Below are 26,183 nucleotides of genomic sequence, written 5' to 3'. Positions count from 1 at the left end.
AAAATGAGTGTCAACACCCCTCTTTTCAGATCCGTCGGCAGGTGCTGGCTCTGTCTGTCTGGCTGAAAGCTTTTGGGCTTACTATATAGTACCAAGCCAATCGATTTTCCCTTGAATGGACTGAGGGTGGTCATCATAAAAAGTGTAAAAAAAAAAAAGGAAAATTGGTGACAGAGGCAGATTTTTGTGTCTTGTGCTACTCGAAGTCTGAACACTGACTGACATGCTCAACTCTATACTAAGTTGGATAAAGCCACTCTCAAAAGAGTTTCTCTCTGACCAAAGTTTATGCTCCTTTGCCAAAGAGAGATAGTCCTTGCTTTTGCACTCTGTCTTTTTCTTTTTAACTGGGTTGAACTGGGACTTGGGCTTTAACGAAATTATAATTATATATTTGTTTACTTCATTTTAGCAGGGAGTCCCATTGAAACCAAGCCCTGCATGAGCACAATTCATTAAATGTACAGCATTCAAACCTAAAACATAATAAAAACATACAATACTACAAGCAATTTAAGAACAAACACAATGAGGTCCTTCATGAACAACTTGAACTGCCCTAGAGACACCAGACCATCAAAGTGCAGAAGGCTTTGCAGATTTCCTAATTCTTTAGTGATCAACGGGCCCTAGAGTTAGCCATCCCTGCTATTGGGTCTGGTAACTCGTATGTCTGTAATTTAACAACGAAGTAAGGTATCGTGGAAGTTTGCACTAGAAGGCTTTGTAAACAAAAACAGAGCAGTGAAATGATCTATGAGACTTAAGAGAGGTCCATCCTACTTTCTGATAAAGAATGTAGTGGTGTATACTGAACCTATTGGTGTAACGAAAGGTAGCGCACTATGATAAACTGTGTTAAATACAGTGGCAGCTGCATTCATATAGACAATACCACCATAGTCTAAAGCCGGAATAAATGTCGACTGAATTATTATTTTCTGCTATATAACGAAAGGCATGACATATTCCTATAAAATAAGCCCATTTGAAATCTTAATTTCTTAACTCATTAACATTCTTTCTGAAAGATTTTCGTCATCCAGATGCCCAGATATTTATAACACGATCAATGAGGGCACCATCAAATGTACATAATTATGCGTAAATCATCAGATACATTTTTACGTGAATTAGAAAATAACAAATAGTGTACTTGGTTTCACCTGCATTAAGTACCAATTTCAATTCAACAAAGGCTTTCTGGAGGGCATCAAAGGCAGACTGGAGCTCCGAAAGAGCCTGGCCGACCGTGGGGACAATAGCATACACAACAGTGTCATCTGCATACAGGAGTATAGTATGTAAAAAAAAAAAAAAAATGCAGAAAAACAAATATTGTTTATATAGACAGTAAAGCGTACAAGACCTAAAATTCACCCTTGCGGGACACCTTTCATAATGTCAAAGAAACCTGACTTAACACCATCAGAAGAAACCCATTGTGTCCTGTCTATCAAGTCATTTTCAAACCAATTGCATTCTGCCTGACTCAGGCCAATGTTAGACAGTCTAAGAATGAATAACGGAACATCAACAGTGTCGAAAGCCTTTGACAGGTCTAGAAAAAGGGCAGCACAATGCTGCCTTTTGTCAATGCTATTTACAATGTCAATTTATTACCAAAGAAGCAGCAGATATACGTAATTTAGACATCGGGCGATAATTATTCATGTCCGAAGGGGTCATAATAAAACTGCGAGATTCATGAAAGATTGATTTCATTCCTGTTTACTCTTGACACACACAGGCGTCTTTAGGTCCTTAAAAAGTGCTCTATAAAACCCTTCTATTATTATTATCTTACAGGCGAGAACACGTATAAGTGCTTGTCCTGCCCCTTCTCCTCAATGACTATCAGCCAACTGAAGGAGCACTCTCTGAGGGACCATGGACAGGCCCTGACCCTCCCCAAGCTGCGCGCTGGCACTACCACCCACACCCAGGTTCCCCAGGCCGGCCACGCCCCCCAGATCAGGCCCTTCAGGCTGGGCTCAGATCCTCACCAGACACCCCTGACCTCTGACCTTGACGGTAAGAGCTCCATCTGTAGCATCTAACAGATTGGGCGACTTTTATTGATCTTAGAGTTTTTGGTTTGATTTATTTTTGTCTTATTTATTTCTTATTTATTTCTTATTTATTTATTCTTTATTTACCAAGAAAGTCACAATTAGATAGAATTTATAATTTATAATTTATTCGCTGATATGCAGTTTAGGAGCCATTGACAGAAGGAGCCGTTTAGGAACTGTTGACACCAATACACATTTTCAATTACTACCAAGTCTGGAGAGCATCAGAACTCAGCAGGGCAGCCAATTTCACCGCTTTGGGAAACATTGTGGTAGGAGTAAAAGCATGGTCTTCCACTGAAATTACAGAATTCACGTTGTTAGACCCGATCAAACAGGATATATCCTTCTGTTTGTGCCCATGACTGGTTCCCAGAAGGTGTTAATCTAGCGTGTCAGGTGCCCGGCTCTCCATGTGTCCAACCGACCGTCCGCTCTGTTCTAGAATGTTCTTGGCAGCTGTCATCTGCTGCTGGCACTATGGAATTTTCCCTTTAAGGTGGAAGTGGAACACAAAACATGGAACACAGACAGAGCAGAGCAGAGAAGCACTATGGAATGCCACCGCCATGTCACCGTTGGCTACAGAAAACAAATTAAGCATTGAGGAGGACCAGAGCCTATCAAATATCTCTCTCTCACTCTCAATCTTTGTAGCTTGGTAACATGGTAAAGCTGGTGGATTGCTTGCTAAACTTTTAGTTAGGTGTAGAGTTTTAAGCTATGAACGATCTTGTCTGTTGCTTGACTGTCTGTGATCGTAATGATACTAGTGTAAAACGATTTTTAAGATGACGAGCTATCGTGCTGGAGGCTGCTACAGTTTTAATTTGATCACCCTGCTGTAGAACTTTCCTGCAATGCAGCACATTTAAAAACTTGTAGTGTCTTTGAAGTTTTTTATTTTATTTATTTATTTATTTTATTTCACCTTGATTTAACCAGGTAAGCTAGTTGAGAACAAGTTCTCATTTGAAACTGCGACCTGGCCAAGATAAAGCATAGCAATTCGACACATACAACAACACAGAGTTACACATGGAATAAACAAAACAGACAGTCAATAATACAGTACAACAAAAGAAAAAAAGTATATATACAGTGAGTGTAAATGAGGTAAGATAAGGGAGTTAAGGCAATAAATAGACCATGGTGCGAAGTAATTACAATATAGCAATTAAACACTGGAATTGTAGATGTGCAGAAGATGAATGTGCAAGTAGAGATACTGGGATGCAAAGGAGCAAGATAAATAAATACATACAGTATGGGGATGAGGTAGGTAGATAGATGGGCTATTTACAGATGGGCTATGTACAGGTGCAGTGATCTGTGAGCTGCTCTGACAGCTGGTGCTTAAAGCTAGTGAGGGAGATATGAGTCTCCATCTTCAGTGATTTTGGCAGTTCGTTCCAGTCATTGGCAGCAGAGAACTGGAAGGAAAGACGACCAAAGGAGGAATTGGCTTTGGGGGTGACCAGTGAGATATACCTGCTGGAGCGCGTGCTACGAGTGGTTGCTGCTATGGTGACCAGTGAGCTGAGATAAGGCGGGGCTTTAACCTAGCAGAGACTTGTAGATAACCTGTAGCCGGTGGGTTTGGCGACGAGTATGATGGTGGGTAGTGTATGGGGCTTTGGTGACAAAATGGATGGCACTGTGATAGACTGCATCCAGTTTGTTGAGTAGAGTGTTGGAGGCTATTTTATAGATGACATCACCAAAGTCGAGGATCGGTAGGATGGTCAGTTTTAAAGGGCTTCTGAAGTTTATAATTTCCATTTTGAAGATGGCTTGCTTTCTCTCCTTGGCTGATCTTCTAAACTACCCAACGACTCTGCTACTTTCTGCTCCATGGTGGTTTTGGACTATTAAATAGAGTACCAGTTTAAAGTTTGGACACACCAGCTAATTTCAGCGTTTTTCATTATTTTTACTATTGTTTACATTGTAGAATATAGTGAAGGCATCAAAACTATGAAGTAACACATGTGGAATCATGTACTACCCAAACAAATGTTAAACAAATCAGAATATCTTTTATATTTTAGATTCTTCAAAGTAACCACCCTTTTCCTTGATGACAGCTTTGCTGTCACTCTTGGCATTCTCTCAACCAACTTCATGAGGTGGCAAGAACAGCTCAAATAAGCAAAGAGAAATGACAGTCCATCATTTCTTTAAGACATTAACGTCTGTCAATGCCGAACATTTCAAGACCTTTGAAAGTTTCTTCAAGCGCAGTCGCAAAAATCATCAAGCGCTATGATGAAGCTGGTTCTCATGAGGACCGCCACAGGAAAGGAAGAACCAGAGTTACCGCTGCTGCAGAGGATAAGTTCATTAGAGTTACCAGACTCAGAAATTGCAGCCCAAATAAATGCTTCAGAGTTCAAATAACAGACACATCTCAACATCAACTGTTCAGAGGAAACTGCGTGAATCAGGCCTAGTCTAATTGCTGCAAAGAAACCACTACTAAAGGACACCAATAAGAGGAAGAGACTTGGTTGGGCCAAGAAACATGAGCAATGGACATTAGACCAGTGGAAATCTGTCCTTTGGTCTGATGAATCCAAATTTCAGATTTTTGGTTCCAACCGCTATGTCTTTGTGAGATGCAGAGTAGGTAAACGGATGATCTCCGCATGTGTGGTTCCCACTCTGAAGCATGGAGGAGGAGGTGTGATAGTGTGGGGGTGCTTTGCTGGTGACACTGTGATTTATTTAGAATTCAAGCCATCATGTCTACCACAGCATTCTGCAGCGATACCATCTGGTTTGCTCTTAGTGGGACTATCATTTCTTTTTCAACAGCACAATGGCCCAACACACCTCCAGGCTGTGTAAGTATCAGATTTCAGGTAAGACCCAAATGCAGACTGTGTTGAAGTAACAATATTTATTACAGCAACAGAGGCAGGCAAATGACATGTCAAGGCAGGCAGGGGCCGATAATCCAGAGTAGAGGCAAAGGTACAGGGAGGGAGGCAGGGTCAGGGGCAGGCAGAGTGGTCAGGCAGGCGGGCTCAGAGTCAGGACAGGCAAGGGTCAAAACCTGGAGGGCGAGAAAAAGAGAGACTGGGACAAAACAGGAGCTTATTCACAGGTATAAGTGCCCAGGGGATAATGGGGAAGATGGGCGACACCTGGGGGGGTGGGGGGGTGGAGACAAGCACAAGGACAAGTGGAACAGATCAGAGCGTGACAGTACCCTACCCCCCCCTCTAAGGATACCATACCTGGTTGAGTGGGGTGCTGGCGTTGGAATTCAGAGATGAGGCCTGGGTCCAGGATGTCCCTAGTGGAGACCCAGCACCTCTCTTCCAAGCCATAACCCTCCCAGTCAACCAGGTATTGGAATCCCCTACCCCGAGGTCGAACCTTCAGGAGACGCCTCACTCTGTACGCCGGTTGGCCGTCAATGATACGGGGGAGAGGGGTGGGCCTGGAAACAGGAGACAAAGGGCTGTGAGACATGGGTTTACATCTAGACACATGAAAAGTAGGAAGTATGGGGAGAGTATGGGGCAACAGAGGACAAACAGCAGAGGGGCTAATGATCTTGGAGCAGTGGAGAAAGGTCTCAGCTTCCGGGGGTGTAACCGCAAGGCTATAGCGGCGTGCCAGCACATCCACCTTCACATCCTTGGGTACCAGTCGGTGTTGCGGAAGTGAATTGGCCCGGGCCTTACTGAACCTCTCCCGGAGGTCCTGGTACTCCACGGGACTGGAGGTGAGGTTCGGGGCAATTTCCAAGCCCCCAGGAATACGCCCCAGGGCAGGCAGAGCTGATTTCAGGCAACGAGTGTGGCATTACGGGCTCCAGCCTACGACAGCACCAGTAGACCAGTCAATCGAGGGATTGTGTCGCTGGAGCCAAGAGAATCTCAATACCACAGGAACCTGCGGAGACTCAATTAGCAGGAATTGGATCGTCTTGCTGTGGTTCCGACACTCGTAGGTTGATGGGGGTGGTATGGTGAGTGACCCGGCCTATAGAGCGCCCGTCCAGCGCTCTAACACTCATGGGAATGGAGAGGGGTTGAGTGGGGATGCCCAGCTCGGACGCCAGGGTAACGCCCATAAGACTCATATCGGCCCCCGAGTCGATGAGTATCTGGATAGATTTGGACTGGTCGCCCCACAGCAGGGTGGCATGGAGAGGGTGGCAAGTAGGGGGAGAAGCAAAATTGTCCTTAAGACCCACCAGAGTACTCATTCTTACAAAGGACTCTTGAACGGACAGGTAGACACATAATGACCGGCAGTACCGCAATACAGACAACTCTGGGTGTTATGTCTGCGTAGGCATTCGGCTGGAAAAAGCCTAGCCCTGCCGAGCTGCATCGGCTTGGGAAGAGATAAATCAGCAGACTTCGGATCCTCTCGGGGGCGTAGATGCCAGGGACTTCAGGAGTTCATCAGATGCAAGGTGGGATCCTTGAGTGAGTGATTGGAACTGCAATCAGACCTCTTCTCCCTCCAATGTTACCATAGCCGTCCATCGAGCCGGATGGTTAAAGCGATGAGTGAGTCGAGATCCGTTGGTAGTTCCCGGGCTGCAAGCTCGTCCTTTACTTCCTCCGATAATCCGTGTAGGAACATGTCGAACAGCGCTTCCGGGTTCCAGGCACCATCTGCTGCTAACGTACGGAAATCCACCGCATAGTCTGCCACACTGAGGGAGTCCTACTGAAGCTGGAGCAACTTCCGGGCAGCCTCTCTCCTGGACACCAGAGCCTCGGAAAACCTTTCTCACCTCTGCAACGAATACCTCCAGACTGAGGCAGACGGCGGATTGTTGCTCCCACACCGCCGTGGCCCAGGCGAGTGCCCTCCCGGACATCATCGTATACTCGAGCGGTCTGAGGGGAACGAAGAAGGCTGCAGCTCGAAAACAAGGGAGCACTGGGAGAGAAAGGCTCGGCAGGTTCTGGAATCTCCATCGTAACGCTCCGGGGGAGGTAAGCAGGGTTCCCGGTGTTACGAACCGGCTCAGAGTTCGCAACAAAAGGGAGACAACGTGGAGACAAGGAGTATCAAAAATATATATTTATTAGATTCCACAACCAAAAACAACAAGGTGTCTGCATGGAGAGAGACTTTCCAATGACTGTGGAAAAGGTGCCTTTATCCTGGGACACACCCGAGCCCAGGTGTTTCCCATGTAGCTGACGACCCTCCCAACTCCGCCCACCGGCATCCTAATAAGGAACAAGAGCAAAGAGAGAAATACAGCAGACAGAGTGGGAGGGTCGTCACACACCCCCCCATAAAACCGGGGACCAACAAGGGCCCCGGAACAACGTACCAGCCTCTGCGTCCCAAATTGACACAGGCCTCTGCGTCCCAAATTGACACAGGCCTCTGCGTCCCAAATTGACACAGGCCTCTGCGTCCCAAATTGACACAGGCCTCTGCGTCCCAAATTGACACAGGCCTCTGCGTCCCAAATTGACACAGGCCTCTGCGTCCCAAATTGATGGAAGTTACATGTTCACCTTCCACTTGCCCCAGCCAACCTCCTTCTCCCCAGACCTCAGCAACCTTTGCGCACAGGAAGCAACGTTTAAGAGGAAAGAAGAACACAAGACCAGGAGGGAACAGACAGGAAAGTTAGAACATGACAAAACCAAACAATGGTCAGTCACATAACACTCAGGAACAGGGCACACAAGACCGCATCAGCTACAAACAACATCTCCCAACGGTTCATAGTCACTTCTCAACGGTTCAGTCACTCCTCAACGGTTGTCACTCCTCAACGGTTCATAGTCACTCCTCAACGGTTCATAGTCACTCCTCAACGGTTCATAGTCACTCCTCAACGGTTCATAGTCACTCCAACGGTTCATAGTCACTCCAACGGTTCTGCTGAGCACACCAGACCACAACAAGAGAAAATACAATCACACCGGGCACCACAGAAAAGAGATGAGATATGGAGCTTCCCCAAAATCTACAATAACTCAACCCTAGTCTTCATGCAGATTTGCGGTGGGTAATTATGCACTGTAGCCCGCTGGCAAGGAAGTAACCCCCCAGCACGCTGGTAGATTCCACCAAGCCACGGATGTGCCCCCGAGACAACTGCTCAGTCCACAGACACCACACAAAAATAACAAACATTAACAATGCCCAACATATTCCAAAATGAAACACGTCGCTAAGCCTATCAGGGGAAAAAGGCTATAGCTCCGGGTAGTAAGTTTCACTACCCTATCCAAATCTCCCACTGAGGTACACAGCTGATTGTACTCACCTCCTCAGACCAATGTTCCAACAGCGAGTAGAACAAGCATTTCCAGGCTAGGCAGGGCCTGGAAACTAACCAATGTACTCTCTCCAACACAGCACACAAACCAAACAAACAAAGGCAACCAGTACTGAGCGCCAAACTCAAACTAACAAAATATACAAACAATGGACCTACAGAATTTAACATACCTCCACGTTTTCTCCCAAACACAATCCGTTCAAAATCCCGGATGAGCCCCCACTTGTTACGAACCGGCTCAGAGTTCGCAAAAATATCAAAAATATATATTTATTAGATTCCACAACCAAAAACAGCAAGGTGTCTGCATGGAGAGATTCTTTCCAATGACTGTGGAAAAGGTGCCTTTATCCTGGGACACACCCGAGCCCAGGTGTTTCCCATGTAGCTGACGACCCTCCCAACTCCGCCCACCGGCATCCTAATAAGGAAACAAGAACAAAGAGAGAATACGGCAGACAGAGTGGGAGGGTCGTCACACCGGGAAATAGGGGTGACGGCGCTGCTACCCGCTGGGACCCCTTCCATCAGACCGAAGCAACTCCTCGTGCCTACCAATGGTGGCTCCTTGGGAGGAGATGGCGTTGCGGAGCTGGTCCAAGTCTGCTGGGTCAGTCATGGCCAGTTCGTACTATAAGGTTTCAGGTAAGACCCAAATGCAGAAGTAACAATGTTTATTACATCAACAGGGACAGGCAAACGACAGGTCAAGGTAGGCAGGGGTCGATAATCCAGAATAGAGGCAAAGGTACAGGACGGCAGGCAGGGTCAGGGGCAGGCAGAGTGGTCAGGCAGGCGGGCTCAGAGTCTGGACAGGCAAGGGTCAAAACCAGGAGGGCGAGAAAAAGAGCGACTTGGACAAAACAGGAGCTGAGACAAAACGCTGGTTGACTTGACAAGCAAGACGAACTGGCAACAGCCAAACAGAGAACACAGGTATAAGTACCCAGGGGATAATGGGGAAGATGGGCAACACCTGGAGGGGGGTGGAGACAAGCACAAGGACAGGTGGAACAGATCGGGGGCGTGACAGTAAGGGCCATTTGACCAAGAAGGAGAATGATGGAATGCTGCATCAGATGACCTTGCCTCCACAATCACCTGACCTCATGTCACGTCCTGACCCTAGTAAGATGCAATTTATAGTAGAGTAGGTCAGGGTGTGACAGGGGGTGTTTTGGGTTTTTCTATGTTTTCTAATTCTATGTTTAAGTTCTAGTTTTTCTTTTTCTATGTTGGGGTTGTTTGGGTTGATCTCCAATTGGAGGCAGCTGATCCTCGTTGCCTCTGATTGGAGATCATATTTAAGTAGGGGTTTTTCCTCTTCCTGTTTTGTGGGTTATTATCTTTTGAGTACCGTAAATTCCGGACTATAAGCTGCAACTTTTTTCCCACGCTTTGAACCTCGCGGCTTAAACAATGACGCGGCTAATATATTGATTTTTCCCGCTTTCAATTTTTTTTTTTTTTTAAAACACATTCTGTGACGTGCTCAGTTTTTTGGAGGCATGAAGCTTTCATTAGACCAATGAAATTGCCGAACGCGTTAAGGTCAAACAGTGACGAGAGCGACAATGAAAACGATCCAATATCAGATGAAGCAATTCTGAGGCTATTCAACTCCGACACCGAAGGAGATGACTTTAGTGGTTTCAGTGCACAGGAGGAGGAAGATAGTGACCAACGACTTTCTTGGTAGGCTACTGTTTACTGCTCTTTTTTTTTTTTTTACCTGCCGTGTTTCGTTAAAGCCTATTTATTTTTGTTACAAGCCGTGCTTCGTTAAAGCCTATTTATTTTTGTTACAAGCCGTGTTTCGTTAAAGCCTGTGTAAAGTTAATTTGTTTCAATGTCCCGGTAGGCACCTGCGGTTTATAGACATGTGCGGCTTATTTATGTTCAAAATATATATTTTTTTTTCATTCAGTGAGTGCGGCTTACATTCAGGTGCGCTCAATAGTCCGGAAATTACGGTAGTGTTTGTTTCTCTCTGCGTCACGGTTTGTTGTTTTTGTATATTCAGTTATTTAGTGTATTGCATTACGTTTCACGAATAAATAAAATGTGGAACTACAAACACGCTGCACCTTGGTCCACTCCTTCAGACAACCATGACACCTCAACCCAATTGAGATGGTTTGGGATGAGTTAGACTGCAGAGTGAAGGAAAAGCAGTCAACAAGTGCTCAGTATATGTGGGAACTCCTTCAATAATGTTGGAAAAGCATTCCAGGTAAAGCTGGTTGAGAGAATGCCAAGAGTGTGCAAAGCTGCCATCAAGGCAAAGGGTGGCTACTTTGAAGAATCTAAAATATGTTTTGATTTGTTTAACACTTGTTTGCTTACTACATGATTCAATATGTGTTGTTTCATAGTTTTGATGTCTTCACTATTATTCTACAAAGTAGAAAATAGTAAAAAAAATTAAGAAAAACCTTTGAATGAGTAGGTGTGTCCAAACGTTTGACTGGTAATGTATCTCTTGGACAGAGGTATTGGCTCTGCTACTCCTATTTAAAAAGACAGATTACTACTTTCTCAAATTGTACCTGCCATCCCACCTACATATTTTCCTCTTTTACAGAGAAAAGATTGCTGTTATGAATCAGGTGTGGCATTGTTTGATTTAAGACCTTTTCGGGACCCAATTTAAATGACGTGCAGCTTGTAAAGGCTTCATAAATCCTTAATAAACACTACATAAATGTGTCACATATCATCTATAGTTGTATTTCGTGCTCTATGAAGGGTTAATAAATGTGACATAACCACCAATGTCAAATGCGACATAACCCACTATGTCAAATATTACATAAACCTGTGTTTTAAGTACCGCTTAATAAAGGCTTTATAAATCATAATAGATTGAGGCTTCACAAAGAATTTATAACCTTGTCATGCATATTTGTAGAGCCTTGCAATGCCAGGATAGTGGGTTCTATTCCCGGGACAGCCCATATGTGGAAATGTACGCACCCACGTGTAACCGATGTGAAATGGCTAGTTAGTTAGCGGTGGTGCGCGCTAATAGCGTTTCAATCAGTGACGTCACACGCTCTGAGACTTGAAGTAGGGTTTCCCCTTGCGTTGCAAGGGCCGCGGCTTTTGTGGCGCGATGGGTAACGATGCTTCGTGGGGTGTCAGTTGTTGATGTGTGCAGGGGTCCCTGGTTCGAGCCCGGGTTGGGGCGAAGAGAGGGACGGAACCTACACTGTTACACACGCATGACTGCAAGTCGCTTTGGATAAAAGTGTCTGCTAAATTGCATATCTTATATTACTCTAACCATTTCTAGGATGGCCCAACCTCTTTTTCTCTTGGGTGCATCGCCAATATTGAACCTGACCTCAACTTTCCCTAAAATGCTGGACTACAGGATGAGACACTTTAAAGGGCAGTCATGCACAGCAAATGAATGAAATGTATAAAATTACATTGCTGGACTTTTGGAAACTTAATGTATGTGTATTGTTTAAAACAAATAAAAGGAAATGTATGGTTTAACCATGTCTTTAATGTTTATATGTGTTACCTGTTAGTGATAATTCCCTATGTGATAATTCCCCATTTGTGTTTACATCATTAAGCCTTTATGTATGTGTCATGAATGACCAAAAGTGTCTGACTTGATATACTGAACAAGTGTCTGTCCAACGTTTCATGAGCTGAAATAAAAGATCCCATACATTTTCCAAAATGCTTATTTCGTTCAAAATTGGTGCACAAATTTGTTTACATCCCTGTTAGTGAGCATTTCTCCTTTGCCAATATAATCCATTCACCTGACAGCTGTGGCATATCAAGGAGCTGATTTAACAGCATGATCAATACACAGGTACACCTTGTGCTGGGGACAATAAAAGGCCACTCTAAATTGTGCAGTTTTGTCACACAACACAATGCCACAGATGTCTCAGATTTTGAGGGAGTGTGCAATTGGCATGCTAACTGCAGGAATGTCCACCAGAGCTACTGCCAGAGAATTGAATGTACATTTCTGTACCATAAGCCTCCTCCAACGTTGTTTTAGAGAATTTGGCAGTACATCTAACCAGCCTCACAACCGCAGACCACGTGTAACCACACCAGCCCAGGACCTCCACATCCGGCTTCTTCACCTTCGGGATTGTCTGAGACCAGCCACCCAGACAGCTGATGAAACTAGGTTTGCACAAATTTCTACACAAACTGTCAGAAACTTCCTCAGGGAAGCTCATCTGCGTACTCGTCGTCCTCAGCAGGGTCTTGACCTGACTGCAGTTCGGCGTTGTAACTTCAGTGTGCAAATGCTCACCTTCAATGGCCACTGGCACGCTGGAGAAGTGTGCTCTTCATGGATGAATCCCGGTTTCAACTGTACCCGGGAAGATGGAAGACAGTGTGTACGTACAGGTATGTGGGTGAGCGATTTCCTGATGTCAACGTTGTGAACAGAGTGCCCCATGGTGGCGGTGGGGTTATGGTATGAGCAGGCATAAGCTACGGACAACAAACACAATTGCATTTTATCGATGGCAATTTGAATTCACAGAGGTACCGTGTCGAGATCCTGAGGCCCATTGTTGTGCCATTCATCCGCCGCCATCACCTCTTGTTTCAGCATGATAATGCATGGCCTCATGTCGCAAGGATCTGTACACAATATCTGGAAGCTGAAAATGTCCTAGTTCTTCCCATGGCCTGCAAACTCACCAGACATGTCACCCATTAAGCATGTTTGGGATGCTCTAGATTGACATGTACGACAGTGTGTTCCACTTACCGCCAATATCAAGCAACTTCCCACAGCCATTGAAGAGGAGTGGGACAACATTCCACAGGCCACAATCAACAGCCTGATCAACTCTATGTGAAGGAGATGTGTCACGATGCATGAGACAAATGGTGGTCACACCAGATACTGACTGGTTTTCTGGTCCACACCCTTATCTTTTTTTTTAAGTTATCTGTGACCAACAGATGCATATCTGTATTCCCAGTCATGAAATCCATAGATTAGGGCCTAATTAATTCATTTCGATTGACTGATTTCCTTATATGAACTGTAGCTCAGTAAAATCTTTGTTGGATGTTGCGCTTTAATTTTTGTTTAGTGTAGTAAGTACAGTGTCATATGATACATTTTTATGGATGTGTTATGAATGACCGAAGGTGTTTCACTTCAAACAAAGTATTACAGGACACTACATAGTGTCAATAAATAGGTTATTAACGTTCTGCTGATTAATGAAGGTTATCTCATTATTCACAGGTTAGTGTAGGTAGGGTGTGAGAGGTATTTAAATGGGTTGACGGACCTGCAAAGGTTTTGTGTGTGTGTGTGTGTGTGTGTGTGTGTGTGTGTCAGAGCCAAGATGATTTGAAGTAGTCTTATGTGAGACTACCACACCAGGTGTTTGTCTTCTGTTCCCATGCTGGAGACCAGGGCTTGATTGTAATCTGTTACAATGGTGCCAACATGTTGTGGCTGATCTTTCAGCGGGGGAGTAAGGTGAATGTGTCAAAGACCTGACTAGGTCCATCAATACACGGTATGGCTCGTTATATAGTTTTGTGTGTGTTTGTGTACTGAAGAACAGGTCATTTGGTTCCAGAAGAAACACTTTCAATTTCCTTATGTTGGGGGCTTTCATCAAGATAAGTGTTTTTTGGTATAATGCCGTCTCCAGGCTATTGCGCACACAGCACATCTAAGCCTGAGACATCAACCATTCAATGTTGGTCTTAGAATTCTATGGTCACGCCCACTCTGGGAGTGACTTTACTGAGTTTGCCGGTTGTCATTATTTAACACAGCCACAAAGTAATAATTATGGCTAAACCCTGTCCATTTTCATAATTTCTCTTCTTAAAATTGGATTTTAAACTTAACCCTAATAAATGAAGGCCAAGTTTGATGCATTGGTCCACCAGACCTTTCACGCGTGGTGGACCAATGCATCAAACTTGGCCTTCACTTTGGCCTTCATTAAAATATTAGGTGTAATGTGACTAACTGACTTCACTTTAGAGAGCGTGCCATCCTTCAGCACAACATGTCACCCTTTATAAAGCACATGTTTATATCATATCGACATAGAGGGTTATGTCACCTTTTGACATTGGTGATCATGTCACACAGTAATGACACGTTTATGAACCCTTTATAAAGCATGACATATGGTTACAGATGCTTTAACACATTTATGTAGTGCTTATGAAAGCCTTATGAAGCCTTTGTAAGCTGAACGTCATTTCAAGCGGGACCCAGTTCTCTTTCCCAAGTAAGAAAGTAAGAAATGCATTTGAAAAAAATCTGTCTTTCTGCCGTCTTCTGCGCTCGCTTCATCTTGCCATTGCTGAATGAAGTATTTTTCACATGCAGACATCCTTTTACCAGCACTTGGTTTTATTTATTGATGTGGTGTACTCTGGAAGTAGGACAAGTAGATGAGGTTGCTCATTGATATTATACACTACACTGGGAATGGGAGGGGGTGGGGGTTGTGGTGATAATCACCGGCACAGTTCTGGGATGTTATGGTAGAGCTGTGGTGAGGTGTGAATTCCATTCCAGAATCCTCTGGAATTCTAGAAGCAAAACCCTACACACTTCAAATCCATTCTGATTCTGAAGCGATGTTTACTTATTTGGGTCTTTGGGTAAATCCTCACACTTCTCAGATTCTGGGGGGGTGTTAGGAAGTTACTGTATCCTGGTTAATGGTAGTATGTCCTCATGATTATCATTCACCATGTCCACACTCGGCCCTTCTCTGTAATTACAGTTGAAGTCGGAAGTTTACATACAACTTAGCCAAATACATTTAAATTTAGTTTTTCACAATTCCTGACATTTAATCATAGTAACAATTCCCTGTCTTAGGTCAGTTAGGATCACCACTTTATTTTAAGAATGTGAAATGTCAGAATAATAGTAGAGAGAATGATTTATTTCAGCTTTTATTTTTTTCATCACATTCCCAGTGGGTCAGAAGTTTACATACACTCAATTAGTATTTGGTAGCATTGCCCTTAAATTGTTTAACTTGGGCCAAACGTTTCGGGTAGCCTTCCACAAGCTTCCCACAATAAGTTGGGTGAATTTTGGCCCATTCCTCCTGACAGAGCTGGTGTAACTGAGTCAGGTTTGTAGGCCTCCTTGCTCGCAGACGCATTTTCAGTTCCGCCCACAAATTTTCCATAGGATGGAGGTCAGGGTTTTGTGATAGCCACTCCAATACCTTGACTTTGTTGTCCTTAAGCCATTTTTCCACATCTTTGGAAGTATGCTTGGGGTCATTGTCCATTTGGAAGACCCATTTGCAACCAAGCTTTAACTTCCTGACTGATGTCTTGAGATGTTGCTTCAATATATCCACGTAATTTTCCTCCCTCATGATGCCATCTATTTTGTGAAGAGCACCAGTCCCTCCTGCAGCAAAGCACCCCCACAACATGATGCTGCCACGCCCATGCTTCACTTTTGGGATGGTGTTCTTTGGCTTGCAAGCCTCCCCTTTTTCCTCCAAACATAACAATGGTCATTATGGCCAAACAGTTCTATTTTTGTTTCATCAGACCAGAGGACATTTCTCCAAAAAGGACGATCTTTGTCCCCATGTGCAGTTGCAAACCGTAGTCTGGCTTTTTTATGGCGGTTTTGGAGCAGTGGCTTCTTCCTTGCTGAGCGGCTTTTCAGGTTATGTCGATATAGGACTCGTTTTACTGTGGATATAGATACTTTTGTACCAGTTTCCTCCAACATCTTCACAAGGTCCTTTGCTGTTGTTCTGGGATTGATTTGCACTTTTCGCACCAAAGTACGTTCATCTCTAGGAGACAGAACGCGTCTCCTTCCTGAGCGGTATGACGGCTGCGTGGTCCCATGGTGTTTATATTTGCGTACTATTGTTTGTACAGATGAACGTGGTACCTTCAGGCGTTTTTCTGAGGTCTTGGCTGATTTCTTTTGATTTTTCCCATGATGTCTATCAAAGAGGCACTGAGTTTGAAGGTAGGCCTTGAAATACATCCACAGGTACACCTCCAATTGACTCAAATGATGTCAATTAGCCTATCAGAAGCTTCTAAAGCCATGACATAATTTTCTGGAATTTTCCAAGCTGTTTAAAGACACGGTCAACTTAGTGTATGTAAACTTCTGACCCACTGGAATTGTGATACAGTGAATTATAAGGGAAATAATATGTCTGTAAACAATTGTTGGAAAAATTACTTGTGTTATGAACAAAGTAGATGTCCTAACCGACTTGCCAAAACTATAGTTTGTTAACAAGAAATTTGTGGAGTTGTTGAAAAACGAGTTTTAATGACTCCAACCTAAGTGTATGTAAACTTCCGACTTCAACTGTATATGATATTAGTATTTAGCAGACACTTTTATCCAAAGCGACTTACAGAACTGTCAATATTGACAGTGACACACTTCTCTCTCTCAGACGCTGGGTACCTGCATGAGACAGCGGACGTGAGGCAGCAGCTCAGTCACTACCAGGTGGCGTCTCGTAGTCATGTGACATCCTCCAGCCCCACCGCCCGGCCCCAGGCTGCGAGCTCTGACACCCGGCCGGACGGCATCCTGACCTGTGAGTTCTGTGAGTTCAGTTCGGGATACATGCAGAGCCTGAGACGCCACTACAGAGACCGACACGGAGGCAAGAAGCTGTTCAAGTGCAAAGACTGCTCCTTCTTCACCTGCTCCAAGTAAGGAAATGAATGTTACTGTGACAACATAAGATGGTCTCCTTTTCAATTTCAATCACGTCCTCTTTCCTCCTTCTCAAACCGCATTGGAGGAGAGGATCCAAGGTCCCTCGTTTCGGACCTTCTCCTCCAAAACATTTTGAGAAAGTGAAGAAGAGAGTGGGTGTAAGAAATCACGGAGAGTCAAATTGGGAAAGAGCCTATGTCTTCCTTTTCTTCTTTTTACGATAGTTGGTTGACAACTGAACCGTGGGTTGTTTCTTCTTATGTCCATTCGGCCTCACTACATCTATTCTGTTCTTCTCAGGTCGACATTCACCATGCATGTGGAAGCAGGACACACTGTGTTTCCTGAGGAGGGTCCCAAAGACCTACGCTGTCCCCTCTGTCTCTACCACACCAAATACAAGAGCAATATGATCGACCACATCGTCCTGCACAGGGGTAAGCCAAGCCAAAACCTGTGATTACTTGTTTTTTGTGCTCAAATATTGTTAAGACAATTTAGAGGAAATAACTGTTAGTGCCAGGTGAAAGGAGCTCATTGAGTCCTCCTAAAAGTCAAAGCTGTACTAGTATTGCAGTGCTAGACATCATGCTGTATTGTCGCACACCATAACGATTAGCTATACTTAGCTATTAGCTATACTAAGTTACAACTTCACAGTTGGAGGTGCTATGATGCTGTTGACACAATATTTATCTCTTCCTCCTCCCCCCCACTCCCTCCCTCTACCCCCTCCTTCCCTACCCCAGAGGAGCGTGTGGTGCCCCTGGAAGTGTCTCGCTACAAGCTGTCTCGCCACCTGGCCGGCGGGGTGTTCCACTCCAGCGACCAGAGCCTGCAGATGCACATCACCAAGCACGACGAGATGAAACCCTACCAGTGCCAGCTGTGCTACTACGACAGCAGGCAGCGCTACCAGCTGGAGACACATCTCCGAGACCAGCACAAGGTAGGTCAGAACTACAAGTCCCAGCATGCACCCCGGCTCAAACCTACGTTTTAATACAAGTACCTGGAGAGCTAACATTTGGCAGGATGGGTCGGCTTTAAAAGAAAATTGATCCAAAATGACCTACTTACTGTTTAAAGCAGGATGTTTTCTAAGGATGTCATCCTGAGACAATCCCGCGATCGCGTCAACTTGTATACAGTTTCCGTTTTGGCACACGTTAACCCAAAAGGCTCGGATACCTTGATTGTAAAACAATGGCTTCAATTGGTCTTTAGTGTCTTTAGTATCAGTGTCTAATGAGTTATTTCAGTACTTTATCATGATACCTCCATGGCATGCAGATCAAATGTGCTTACTGATAAAAGGATCTGTAGTCGTACAAAGTAGATCATGCCAGATGATTAAAATCCCACACACATATGCTTGGTAGGAAGAAGCTGCCTGCTATCTATTCTGAGTGCACATCACAAATAATAGGTTTCGTTTCCCTTAGTCCCATAATGGGGATAATGCATGAGATGCTGAGCGAGGTCACATGGCATTTCATGAGGTTGAAGTATACATTAAACTTAAAAGGGCACAGACGGAGACTCCCTTTCAAGGGAAGGAAGAGAGAAGTTGCTCTTACTGTGTGCTCATTGTTGGCCAATTATAGCAACTCTATCTGACATGACACCTGTCAATCATAGTGTGTGGTGAAGTGCTCATAGATTGTAAAATAAAAATGTACTTATTGTTGAATAATAGCATTATATACAGTACCACTAAACATGAGCAACTTGAACTGCCTGTAGAATGTGTGTTCAGAGGCAGTCCCATTGGGCAGCAGGTTGAAATGACTTCATTACAACCTGTTCAGTTCCAGTAATACCCAATGGGGTCTTCATACTCAGTGATGTAGTGAAGAAAAAGAAACTGCCATTCACAGTGAATAAAGTAACACTTCCTATACTTTCAATGCATTTTTACTCAAAACCTTCCACTGCAACACTGATCCTACTGATAAATCAATTATTAATTCATCAATCAATCCTACCTCTGTTTTTTTTTGTTGATCAGGTGATCCGTAACTTTGAGTTGATGGGGCAGGTCAACCTGGATCAGCTGGATGCTATAAAGGAGAGGGACAGTAGTGCCGAGGAGGAAGAGGAGAGAGAGGAGGATGGATTAGGAGCGATGGAGGAAGAGATTGTGGAGGATGAAGTGGAGATGGAGGAGAGTATGGATGAAGAGCTAGAGCAGAAGGAGAAGAGGATTGAAGAGGAAGAGGCAGAAAAGCCAGCTCCAAAAGGTAAACAAGGATCTTCATCATCATTATTGATATAACTAACAACTCAGCAGCCTTGTGGTTAGTGTCCGCCCTGAGATTGGAAGGTTGTGAGTTCAATCCCTGGCCGAGTCATACCAAATACTGTAAAAATGGGACCTGATGCGTCTCCGTTTGGATCTCAGCATTAAGGAGATATATTGGGGGTAAGGCCCTGCGATAGACTAGCGTCCTGTCCAGGGGGTGTACTTGTACATAAAGCTGCCTCTCGCTACAGAAACAGGAAATCGTTTCCTTCCCTATGAGCCATTCTGGCTCGCAGAAGCCAAGGCTCATGCACTTACTACTAACAATATGACTAACAATGCCAAATCCATCTCTGTTGGCTGCTACCAAAAGGGTTGGGCTCAGTCCCATTTCAATGCAGTCAATTCAGAGAGGTAAACTGAAATTCCAATTCAGTTACTTCCTGAATTTAAATGGGATTCACTCCAACCTTGTAATCTGACATGACTGGGTCTCTGCTGTATCTGTCTGGGCTGATGTCGTATCATACGCACCTCTCATCATGCTGATCTCTGTCTGTTCCCCAGACGTCCCAGTAGTTTCCCCCAGCAGCAGCAGTGTGACTGCCTCCGCTGAAAAGCGCTTCCCCTGTGAGTTCTGTGGTCGCTGCTTCACTAACAGCATAGAGTGGGAACGACACGTCCTCCGACACGGCATGTAAGTCTCTTTCTCTCTCTCTCTTCCTACCTTCGTCTCTCCTTCTACCTCACACACATACTTTCTCTCTCCCTCCCTCCCTATCTCTCTCTCCTTACCCCTCTTCCTCCCTTCCTCTTTCTTCTGCATGTTTTCCCCCAATATGTTCCTGTGGTAATGGACATTGACCTTTCCCCCTCTCATCGTAATACAGGACTGTTACCAACAGCAGAACAGACACTAGCACCACCCCAGCAATAGACGCATCAGCCTCAGCTCTGCCTTCTATTGGCTCGTCGACCACTGGGACGATGACGGACAGAGGAGTGGACCTATCTAGCAACGGCATGGAAGTGGAGAAAGAATATGCCTCCGACCTATTACAGAGTAGTAACAATCTGAATGAGGAAGACAACAAAGAAATGCTTGAAACCAAAAAATGACATATAAGAAGATGGAAGAGAAGAGTACTGGGGCCTAACATTGTAGTCACTTTGCTAGAGACTATACATTAGGTTGGATTGATATTGATATTGGGTTGGGTATCAAAAATAGGCTGCTAAAGAAAGAAAAGAAAATTATGGGAACAAAAAAAGAATTATCACCTTTTGGAGTATTGTTAGATTTTAAGTGTTACATATTGGAAACTATAGGTTGTGTTACATCCTACATTTTTTAAATGGCTGAACCTTAAAATGAGTCAATGGTCCCATAGGACAGATGTTAATATATTGGTAACCAATAGTGAATGTTACTGTAAAGCACACATTATGGTCAAATCTGCAGTTTCTACAGTTCAAAGTCCTAGTTCATGTCTACTAACTACAATATTTTGTAGAACGAAAGAGTGGGTCACATTTCCCAAAAACGTGTTTGAAATTGTGGGAAGAAATGTTGGGAAAACGTTTTTGAAATTGGGGGAATTTTCTTTTTAGATATACGTAGATATACTGACCCCTTGGAAGTTCCAAACGAGGGGTTCTATAAATATAGATAACCTACTGTATGAGCTACCACATTTAGTTCCCTGACCCCCTTTTAACCTCACTGCTGCCAACAAGATCCTAATATACTTATAATCCCATCATCTAGTGTTGTAATGTTGAGAGACAGGCTGTGTGTGAGAGATGACTCACCGTGATCTGGGCCTGTATTCATAAAACATTTCAGAGTAGGAGAGCTGTTTTGCCTTTTAGACCAAACTGAATATGATTATATGGACAGGGGGGGGGGCCTGATCCTAGATCTGTCTTCTCAACTGTCACTCTCCACCCCGTCCATACTAGCTGTAAAACATACAGTAAAACATACAGTAAAACATACAGTAGAACGGTTTCTGTGATTTGACCCGGATGATAACTTTACATTAGTTAATTTTTAGCCTTGTGTTATTAATCAAGTAGAATCATTCCTTGAGGAATAGTTGCACCTTATTTGTCTATAGTATATTTCAAACGTTGATTTGTTACATTTTTAGAATATTGACTTGACTTTTGCCCCAAAGTTTATATATAGCAAATTGTTATATACAGTAGTACCCTTGAATATGATCAATATGCCTTCAGCCTTAGGCATTCCCAGCACTTCCACTCTTTAATACTGCTTTTATTGTCTATTGTCCATCTTCTGACAGTTGTAAATTTGAACGTGAACTGACACAAATGTCCACCCAAAATGATAACCAGCAGTTAAATCAATAACGTTTATTATTGTGGCATCGATCGGTTTCCTTGTTATTTTTTGTTTATCGATAACAAGTTAGATGTTGTTGTAAAACCTGCACTGTAGTCTGTGAGACAGTACATGTCACCAATGTCAGAAGAACATAGAGAGAATACTGTACATCCTGAAGCTATAGTTTCTCTTTCTGACATTAACATGGGGGAAATGGCATGACGTAAGCAGATAATTCACCTCATCAACAGATAATTGTGACAGCATTTATAAGAGAGCGTGTAAGTATGCTAGAGAAACGGATTATAAATGTGACTGACCAGCAATGTGAAAGTACAACACTTAGGTGTTTAACTTACATTTTGCAGTGTAAAGTGCTGTATTCTATGATTCTATTATTGTGTATGAAGATGATTCTGAAGAGTCTGTTCTTCTGTATGCTTCTTTTTAGACTACGCTGTTTTGACCAATAAGGCAGAGATTGTATATGTTAGAAGTTGCTGCTCAAATACCCCAAAGCCTTATTAGAATAATGAATAGCAATTATTTCAAGCTTCGTCAATAGAAATGCTTTCTTTCCGACACTGGTTGGTTGGAACCGATACAAACCAATACAAAGTGATTGACAGTGTATCTGTAATATGACTCCTTCGAGCCATCAAAGGAGAAACGCAAAAAATGGAAATGTGCTCTTGGTACCAAAATATTTAGCTGGCTATGTTTGCTACAATGTTCTTTCCTGAGTAACGAACCATTGTTGCAAAGGGGGTCGGAACCCAGAGACATAAATACATGTATATATGGCTCTGGTAAAATCCTAGTCCCCTATAGGGTGCATTCCGAGAGTCATGCATGTACGTATGTGATATGCAGTTGTGTATAGAAAAACAAACTACTTGTCAAGTGTTTGAAACTGTGGTGTTTCAGAAAGGAAACGTTTACCTTTTTCCTTTAGGTGTTGGTCTCATATTAAACAAATAAACAAAACAAAAAGATCAAGTAAAAAGATTAAAAAAACCTTTGGAGTGAGCTGTTTTTCAGACTCCCAAATCAAAATGTTATAATAAGCTGTTGTACAACGTCTGGTTGATAAGAAATATGTCTTCTTTTATTTTGTACCTTTAAAAACAACAACATGGGGGTGATTTGGTGCTGAATCTTTTACCCCTCCTCCTCCTATCCTTTAAAAGGACTAGCTTAGCTTTTTAAACATTAACCCATAGAGAAATGTTTGTTTGAGGAAATAAGCTTTTTGAAGTGGGGTTAATTTGGGATTTTGTGAGGTGGTCGGAACTGTCCTGTCTCTCTGTATCCCAAATTGGCTGCTTTTCCATTGTCCATTTTTAATAGACATCTGTTAAATACTCACTGTATTCAGTGTCCCACTGTACCATAAGGTGGTGGGACTTTGTTGGTTGTTGGTCTCACCCCTTCCTCCCACCTCCCAATTGAACCCTTGCTCGTCATAACACACTGGATACTTGTATGTACATATTTAGTTTGTTTCCATGATGTTTCTCTCCTCTTCTTCTCTTCAGACTGTTCTCTATTGTTTGACTACCTTAGATTCTCCATCTTGCCTTTCTCCTGTGAAAATCTGATTCCTGATGGTGGGTTGTGATATTACCTAGAATGATTGTTTACAATTGTATTCCATTTTATCTCTGGATATTCTGTAAATATTGTAACTCATTGTCTTTTTTTAACTTGTTAATAAAGTTATCAGATAACGGTACTCTGTAGTTGTTGTTGTTGTTGATGTCAGGGATTATAGTTGCGTTTTGTTTGTCTGTTGTTTCCAATCAGATATATCTGTTTATGTGTCTCTGTCACAAATTCCCAGAAATCGCAGGTCAATCCGCGTAATCATTTTTTATTTTGAATTTAATGTAATATTTTATGTTGTTCTTGTCTATAATTGTTCTGTACTTTGTAATGTATTTGTATGTTTTATGTGGACCCCAGGAAGAGTAACTACTGTATGAGCAGTAGCTAATGGGGATCCTAATAAACTAAACTAAACCATTGTTTCAGGTTACTGACACTCTAAAAACAATTCTTTGTACAGGCCAAATCTATTAGTATGCCTATCCCAATAGCTGTCATGAATTGTAATGCTCGAAGCTAAGCAAGCTTCCGGGAAAGCAGATTACAAACATGAATGCTTGCTTTCAAGTACAGCGTGGATGAGATTCTCAAAGATAAAATAATACAAAAGTGTTTCACAAATCACTGCTATGCAAACATTTTTTATCATTCATTCTTTATGTATTATTTATTACTCATCCCATCCCTCATGGTTGCTAATCATTTGTTAGTGTCATAATTATTATTTTGGATGATTCCTGAGAATGAGAAATGGATAAATATCAAATATGTTTGCTTGCTGCAGATGTGGTCCTACAATGCGGCTTGTCTGAATGTGTCTGTCATAGACGGTGGCAATCTTCTGTTAGATCAAATGTCTTTATGCATCTTCAATCGTCTGTTAGTGGAGTGATGCACCCATCCCTTGGTGGCAGAGGACAAAGAGAAAGTTCAAAGGAGAAGCCATCCCAAATGGCGCCCTATTCCCTATATAGTGCACTACTTTTGACCAGGGCCCATAGGGCTCTGGTCCAAAGTAGTGCACTATGTAGGGGATAGGGTGCCATTTTACTTACATAATCCCTTGTCTCACGTCAGTCACAGATAAAATAATGTGACAGACATTCGATAGACTGTGAAACCAACGGACCAAGCCAGGCTATATTCGCGGCTGGGACTCCCTCCTCATCGGTCCATAGGTCTGAGAAAGTGGCCAGAGAAGAGAAAAAAAGACAATGACAACTGTCAGTTCTGTAGCTACCAGAGAGATGAACTGTTCTAGGGCAGGGTAGTTCTAGAACTACCTAGTAGGATGTCTGCTTAAAACAGCTATGGTTTACTTTCACTGTCAAAGATTAAACTGACGTGACCTAATCAATCTGATAGTGATAATCGATATGAGGGAAGTCTCGATATGAGTGAAGGTCTTTTATAAAGATTTCATAGGAGTTTTTATGAACCCTTTAGATGAACTATCATGCCAATGTCAGTCCCTGCCCCAAGTTGACAACACATGTTCTACTCTACAACTTGTTCATTTTACCATCCTCTATACAGGCTATCCTGTTGGATGGTTGCCACGGAGAGAGAGTCCTCAGAGCAGCTCATAATAGTCACAACAGCTTGTCCACAGGAAATAGCTACGGAGTGAGAAGAAATCCCAGTGGTCCAAACTTCTATGTTCCACCCTTCCACCCAGTACCTGCCCAGCTAACAACACGTTCCCACAACTTTAGAAAACGTTCCCTTAAGATTCTCAGTAGGTCATTAACTAATGTTTGCATAAGAATGTTCCTGTGAGGTACAAGGGAATGTTTCCAATAGACCATTGCCTTAATGTCAAATAGAACTTACCCAGAACGTTGTTACCATGTTCTCAGAATTTAAGATATGGGGCCTCCCGATTGGCACAGTGGTCTAAGGCACTGTATTGCAATTGCTAGCTGTGCCACTAGAGATCCTGGTTCGAGTCCAGGCTTCTTTTGCAGCCGGCTGCGACCTGAAGACCCATGGGGTGGCGCACAATTGGCCCAGCGTCGTCCGGGTTAGGGGAGGGTTTGGCCGGCAGGGATGTCCTTGTTCAATCGCGCTCAAGCGACTCCTGTGGCGGGCTGGGCGCATGCACGCTGACACGGTTGCCAGGTGTATGGTGTTTCCTCCGACACATTGGTGTGGCTGTCTTCCGGGTTAAGCGGGCATTGTGTCAAGAAGCAGCGCAGCTTGGTTGGGTCGTATTTCGGAGGACGCATGGCTCTCGACCTTCGCCTCTCCTGAGTCCGTTGGAGTTGCAGCGTTGAGACAAGACTGTAACTACCAATTAGGGAGAAAAAATATAGAGAGAGATTTTAAGATATGAATGTTCTAGACACGTTTCATGGGAACGTTGCAAGAACAGTAATGTGTCCAGTTTTCCTTGGGTTAGGAGAATATTCCATCAACGTCCCACCAAACATACACAGAACTTGGATGCCATGTTCCCAGAATATAAGATATGAATGTTCTTGACACGTTTCATAGTAACATTGCAAGAACATTTCTGTGTATCAGTTGTCAGGACGTCGCCTGATGGTCCCAAAGAAACATTCCCCCCCCCAAAAAAAGGTTTCATTACACATCAAGCCCTGTTACTGTTGCCGAGTCAATGAACTATAACTATACTAGCCCAATAAGCACATGCTCTAGATACTGTATATCCCTTATTGGGACTGTGGTTAAGGCATTCGTCATTGGTGCTGGTGGCCTGAGTTTGAGACCCGCTAGGGGAGTCACCCTACTCTCGCATTTTTAGCAATCTTAATGTAATTATTTGGCAACAGTTAAAACACACCTATCTGATCTAATTACAATTAATTTCTCATTGACACGTTTGTTCTACATGATATATGTGGTGTGGATTTCAAAAAGACGATAGTGTTCTCTTTGAGATGCTCAGC

The 26,183-nt window shown here is 43.4% G+C and overlaps 1 protein-coding gene across 3 annotated transcripts in view; it reads left to right on the top strand.

The window, feature by feature from the left end:
* Positions 1 to 23,398, top strand: part of znf462 (zinc finger protein 462) — a 101,601-nt gene extending 78,203 nt beyond the window's left edge. For 2 of the 3 annotated variants that reach the window (XM_029708529.1, XM_029708527.1), the window contains exons 7-13: positions 1,810 to 2,034; positions 16,797 to 17,061; positions 17,369 to 17,505; positions 17,818 to 18,017; positions 19,080 to 19,311; positions 19,881 to 20,010; positions 20,204 to 23,398. In XM_029708529.1, the coding sequence (XP_029564389.1) occupies positions 1,810 to 2,034; positions 16,797 to 17,061; positions 17,369 to 17,505; positions 17,818 to 18,017; positions 19,080 to 19,311; positions 19,881 to 20,010; positions 20,204 to 20,432 (1,418 nt within the window). In that variant the 3' untranslated portion in view covers positions 20,433 to 23,398. The remainder of the gene's footprint in view (positions 1 to 1,809; positions 2,035 to 16,796; positions 17,062 to 17,368; positions 17,506 to 17,817; positions 18,018 to 19,079; positions 19,312 to 19,880; positions 20,011 to 20,203) is intronic. The other variant, XM_029708530.1, reaches the window with a different exon arrangement.
* Positions 23,399 to 26,183: the final 2,785 nt, after the last annotated feature.

This window comes from Salmo trutta, chromosome 23, assembly GCF_901001165.1.
Source record: "Salmo trutta chromosome 23, fSalTru1.1, whole genome shotgun sequence".
NCBI classification, from domain to species: domain Eukaryota; kingdom Metazoa; phylum Chordata; class Actinopteri; order Salmoniformes; family Salmonidae; genus Salmo; species Salmo trutta.
Note: the sequence above shows the minus strand (reverse complement) of the source record. Positions and strands in the feature narration are given on the sequence as shown.